The sequence below is a fragment of the Pecten maximus genome, chromosome 15, assembly GCF_902652985.1.
Source record: "Pecten maximus chromosome 15, xPecMax1.1, whole genome shotgun sequence".
Lineage (NCBI taxonomy): Eukaryota > Metazoa > Mollusca > Bivalvia > Pectinida > Pectinidae > Pecten > Pecten maximus.
Genome location: NC_047029.1, coordinates 30,398,079 through 30,404,272, shown reverse-complemented (window position 1 = coordinate 30,404,272; position 6,194 = coordinate 30,398,079). Strand labels below are relative to the sequence as shown.

The 6,194-nt window shown below is 36.6% G+C and overlaps 1 protein-coding gene across 1 annotated transcript; it reads left to right on the top strand.

The window, feature by feature from the left end:
- The first annotated feature begins 1,538 nt into the window (after positions 1-1,538).
- On the top strand, positions 1,539-3,434 carry LOC117343381. Its single transcript, XM_033905723.1, has one exon. The coding sequence runs from the start codon at positions 1,539-1,541 to the stop codon at positions 3,432-3,434; it is 1,896 nt and encodes a 631-aa protein (XP_033761614.1).
- Positions 3,435-6,194: the final 2,760 nt, after the last annotated feature.

The following is a 6,194-nucleotide window of genomic DNA, read 5'->3' as shown; positions in this document are numbered from 1 at the left end:
AATCTAGTTTGATTTAAACCTTATTCGCCCGGCCCATCAGCACCAGGGGATCAGTCGGGGCCAATATGTGCATACTATCAGAATGTCATCCCAATCCGGATCATAACCAATTCGGAATTCAACAAATAATAGTAAAAAAAACATGGTTTCCCGATATCAACTATAGATAAGATTACCCCCTCCCAAGTGGCCAGGTCATGACATTCACAGTCTTAGTAAAGCACCTTAAGACCCTTTCACCTATGAGTATTTGATTCTACCTTAGTTGGGTCTTGAGAAGAAGATTTCTGAAATTTCAGTCAATTTGACCCCTTTTAGCCCCACCTTTCAGTCCCATATGGGATGCATTGGGACCGTATAGTTCAAAGTTTTGGTTTACCTTCGGACATGAAAGGCTTCTGCAAACATTTTTTGAAATTGGTTCTGGAGTTTTCTGTGAAGAAGACGAAAACGTAAAGTGTTTACGGACGCACGACGGACGGTGTGCGATGACGGACAAAATGCAATTAGAATAGATCACTTCACATTATGTCTCTGGTGGACCTAACTAGCTTGGTCTTGAATATGTCATTGCACTGACAAAGACCTAGTGATGGTTAACATAACGCTGTTATCATTGGACTGTATTGTGCGAGTCCCAGATATTTTGTATGTCCGTATTTCTGTCTGTTTTTCTGTCAGGACAATCATCTATTGAGACTTAAGTGCTGCAAATAGCTATATGAAACTACAAACACATTAAATGTTAAATGTGTGTTACTTTGACAGCCCTTTGTACAATGTAAAGGTCTCTTTGCTGTCTTATCCAGTTAAAAGTGTCCAATGCTATTCCGCTTTCCGCTACAACAGTCGCTAGATAAAATGTTGACGAATGACACAGCACGCCATTATTTAGAATAAACGTTATTGATAAAAAAAAAATTCCCATTTATGTCCTCACAAAATGTTTTGGTTTTAAATGTTTGCATCAATAAGAAATTGATAAAAAAAATTAACAGGGCATTGCTTGTCAGTTCCAAAATCCGAACAATATCAACAAACATTTAATTATAACCCTACAATTGAATGGTTCACTCTATTTTGCAGATACAGTGAACGCCATGGGCTGAATATAGACAAAGCATCAATGCTACACGTGCCGGTTTTGAAAAACTGAACCTTATGCACGATGGAAGAAGTACTCAAGGAATTCTATCGGTGTGGATTATGTGAGGATACCATAACATTTCCAAAGAAACTCAAATGTCAACATGTTTTCTGCCATAAGTGTTTGGTAGTTTATATCACAACATACTTCGGTAAAAACCTCGTTTCCATGTCCAGTATGTGAATATAAACACTCGCCAGTGGAACAGGAAGTTGTGATTTCCCAGAATTCATTACTAATACCAGAAGAAGATGCTCTTTTGCGGGATGTCAGTCGATTTTTCAAAGACGGCAAGGAATCTAAATCAGTTCATCAGATAAATAGAATCAATAGAGTGCCATGTATCTTTCATAATGATAAACCATCAGATTTCTTGTGTACGGACTGTAACATGCTTGCATGCAAACTATGCAAACGGGAGATACATGCTCGCTGTCACTTACAAACTATTGAAAGGAACATTCGCTATGACGCATTCACGAAAACCATAGAAGTAGCTAGAGAATTGACAAATTTTCTGTCTGAAACAGAAACTGTTAACAAAAATCTTGATTCAAAGTTAGGAAATATATTTCCAGGCACTGCAGAGCAAGAGGATGGAATAAGGTCATATTACTCAGACCTAACAGAAAAGGTTGTAAAATATCTGAAAGAACAAGAAGAGAAAGTAATAAAAAAGGCAAGAGAACTCAAAGAGAAGGAAAGAGCACACTTGGAGCGTGATGCTTTGATTAGTACAAAGATGATTTCCTCTGTTAAAATACGAAAACAACTTGCTGATGCATTGAAAGAACTTTATACCACGAATGCACCGGAAACCTTGGTAATATCGAATCATTTAAGAAAAGATTTTGTAGTTTTCAATGCAATGTTGTCAGAACTACAATCAGATGTGGACACGAGGTACAATGTTAGATTCTTAATCAACACTGAGGTGGAGGACATACTGACCGAGGCAGATATTGTGAAGATTGAAGTAATCACTTGCTGCCACGAAGAAGCTTCTGCTGTGACGTTCCAGGAAGAGACCGAGGTTGATCAGCAGGAATTAAATGAACAAGTCCCTGCTGAAGATGACAGGAAAGCACCACCACCTTATATCAGTGTAGCCCGAAATGCCTTCATGCAAAGACCAAGGCCTCCAGCATCTGTCCCGTCACTGCCAGCCGATAATGACACACGTGCAACTAGGCGTCCTGCCCAACATTCCGACAACCTTCATCCATTGTCACTCTCTCCTTTCCTGGGCCATGCTGTGCCGTCACCGTACCGTTCACCAGGACCCCAGTTACAACCGTCGGCACCACCTATGTATAGGGATAGTTCCGCTCCGCAAATCTCTTTTGCTGAGGCACGAAGTGACGCTTTGCCACGACGAGCCACCGTTGCACAACGTGACAAAAAACCAATTCCTTCTGATGCAACAAATGTTGCGTTTAGATATAAAACAAAAATATCTACAAAAACTACAGGGGATCGTTATAATCCTTCATTGGTAGGTGTGGCGACACTCGGAGAATACTTTATCATAGCGGACCAAAAAAACCATCGTCTTATGCGTATCAGGAATGATAGCGTAGGGAACATCGTCGAACAGTACGAATGCAACGAGATACCATGGGATGTTACTGGTATAACTCCAACGTTGTGCGCTGTGGCTGCTCCAAAAGCCGGAAGTATACTCTTCGTGAAATTCGCTCCCATTCCAGGATCCAAACCGGCTACACTTAAGAGAACAGTGAAAGTGGGCCAGTATTTGAGTTTAGGGTATTGTAAAACCAACCAGTGGCTTCTTGGTGGAAGAGGCCCTCCTTTCTCAGTAGCAAAGATTGATATCTTAAATTTGGTTGGAGACCTCATGAAGTATATTGTTGTCGCAGATTCTATGGCAGTTCCGAGGAGCCTTATTTTGTCATCTTCCAGATTTTTAATATTTTGTGATGTACATAACCATGATGTGATGTTTACCGACATCGAGAAGACCATGAGGACACCCGTATCTTTGCGGGATAGTGCGAGTGATCACAAATCACTTACAGATCCACAAGGAGTCATTAAAGTTCCAGTGCTAAATGACAGCTGTATTACTCTTGACGCATGGTCCGGGGACGGCTTCCTAACATATGATTGTGGTTCCACAAAGTCAGTTATAAAAGAGTTAATCGATTTGAAACGACAACCAGACATTGACGCCGAATATTCGTTCGTAGTAAGCTCAGACCAGAAAACTCTGGCCGTAGCTCGCAATGAAGGAACCGTCACGTTGTACGATATAAGATACACGTGACGAGAGAAAACCCTAGGGAATTACTTCCCACAACATCAATACACTGGTATGTGCCAGTGGTAACTAGGAACAGTACTCACTCAATATGTACTGTTTTTTCTTTCTCTTGGTATATTTGATATAAATATATTTTCGTTAGGTTGAATTTTTTAGGTTTTTCTCCAAAACACTTTCAATTTCCTTATTTTCTATCACTGGGGAATCCTTGGAGACACACAAGCCTGTATAATACAGTTTTATATTCATTATACGCAGCACATTTTTATATCAATTACCAAATTCATTGAAAGTAATACTACAGTGTATTTGTTTTTCCTTTTTGTTCAGTCATACGAGAACATCTTTAGTAGCTTCCATCATGCATAATTACGATCAGGGGTGTATGCCCATATGGCCTTTATTTTGTATACGTTGAGAAATAAAGAAGATTCATTATACGAGTGCCTTATCTACATTCCTATAATTATAGGGTAACTGTGTAATTTCGCTTCGTTTATATGTGAATCGCAAACACTACAATCTGAATGGATGACATGCTTCACATGTCGGAATGAATGACGTACTACACATGTCGGAATGAATGACGTACTACACATGTCGGAATGAATGACGTACTACACATGTATTTAACTTCTTAGATTTTTGTTACGTAAAAAAATATCTGTATTCGGATATCGTTTGTAGCAGGATGCGGTTGTCCGTCTTTTCATTGATGACGGTTCATGAAATTGTATTCAAGATTGTTGTCTCAACTTGGATTAATTAAGGTTTCTTGTGGGTATGTATATCATCACATCGTATTTTGATACTCTGTTTTGTATTTCATACTTTCTATTTTTTATATTATGAATCTATACCATTTTTTCACCTTTGTTGTCTTAATGTATATTCAATTTGTTTTTTTTTTCTATACAAATTTTATGATATGCACAATGCATTTAATATGGCTTGTGACGTCTTTTGTTTTAAATGTTCAAAGCCAAAGAAATCATTGTGATATGCCATATCTATGTACATTGTATCTGCTTTTCCAATTCACCTTGAATTTTCACTCACATATATCCCTGTTTTACTCTGTTATTATATATGTGTAGTATACTTGTTATTTTGTTTTGTGATGTAATTGATTTTAGCCCACCATCACCATTGCTCAAATTTCCCGTCCTTAGAAAATCCCTCTTATCACCATTTCTTCACATATACAGAAGGATTTTGTCTAAACTTGATATGTACTGAGTAAGCTTTATTTTTCTCTGCTGTGCTCGTTCATTTTTTTTAATTTCAAAATGGCTGATTTCTACACAGTAGCCTTCTTGGATTTTGACAGTTGAAATGTCATCGCTAATTTTGAAGTATTCGAAGGATATTTCTCGAACTTGATGTGAACGTTTCCCTCGGTTACTAGCATTAGTTGGTGTTTGTTATCCTTGATGGGTCTGTCTAAGATTCTACTAATAACCAAGAGCAAAAGAGGAAAGATCAATCTTACATACATTTTGTAGACCGAATAAAGATAATTCTATGATAGGCGGCAAATCCCCGAAGTGCCATACATGGTTATGAATTTGAATATATCACAATTAATTATATAAAGCCGTAAATCGTAAGGACACGCCATGTGTTCATGTTCTATGACCTGTTAAAGTACAGATATTTGTTATGTACACTGTATATTGATATTGTTTTGATTTATACTTCTGTAAACATTTATAGATTGATTGTAATGACTATCGGCAGCCAGAAAATATATAGAGAATACATGTACATGGTCAGTGTATTAAAATATAAGCTGTATTTTGACGAGGGTAATCGCATTATAACGTGCGTTTTCTCTGGTGACGTGGAAAGTCTTGACGCACGCTTAGCTTAGTTGTTTTACAGTACAGGGTATATTATTTATAAACTGTGTCTGTATAACGCTAGAATACTGGTACATCATCGATTTTCTTTTGCGAATATTTTGGTCAGTTTATATTGGGGACTCCAAAGAAACCCAGAGATAAAAATATAATCTTAATAAGTTTTGTTTAAGTGGAAAAGCTATATGACCACGGAAAAGATCTTATGTTGATTTCCGGCCAAGACAATTAAAATACTAAGTGTGGTATTTTCTTTCTATGCCTTAATTGTCATTACTTTATTTTAAAAATAAATGCATTTCACGATTATCTGTATCAGTATACTACGATATGGACATTGTACATGTATTTCAAGTTATATATAAAACTAACTTATCACGTGAAATTTAAAAATAAAGTGCAATTTTACTGGATCTTTATGCAATTCATGCTACTTTTTATTCAGTTGAATATATTTTTGTTGTTTTAATGTTTATTTAACACGTTTTATTAAAAGTACCATATTGCTTGGTCATTATCTTACCATGTATTGTATCATAAATATTTACATTACATATCAATAATATTTATTGTTTTTTACATGTCAAGTTGGAATACTGGTGTTGTATTTTTGAAATATTTTTGTAGATTTATTCTTGAAATATCTTGTTTAATCCCGGTTCTAATTTCTCTTATGAACAGCACAATCGACATTTTCTACATTTCTGAGACGTGTATGGAATGATCAAGTTTTAATTTCACTGATGATACTATTGTATATGTATTAAATTTCACGGGCGAATATTCCATGGTTGTCCCAGTCAGCAGTCGGAACTACATACAATGTAGTTCGTTGCTATTAAATTTTGCGGAAAACCGCCTTGTAAACATTCTGTAATTAATACATCTATGCATTTGTTTG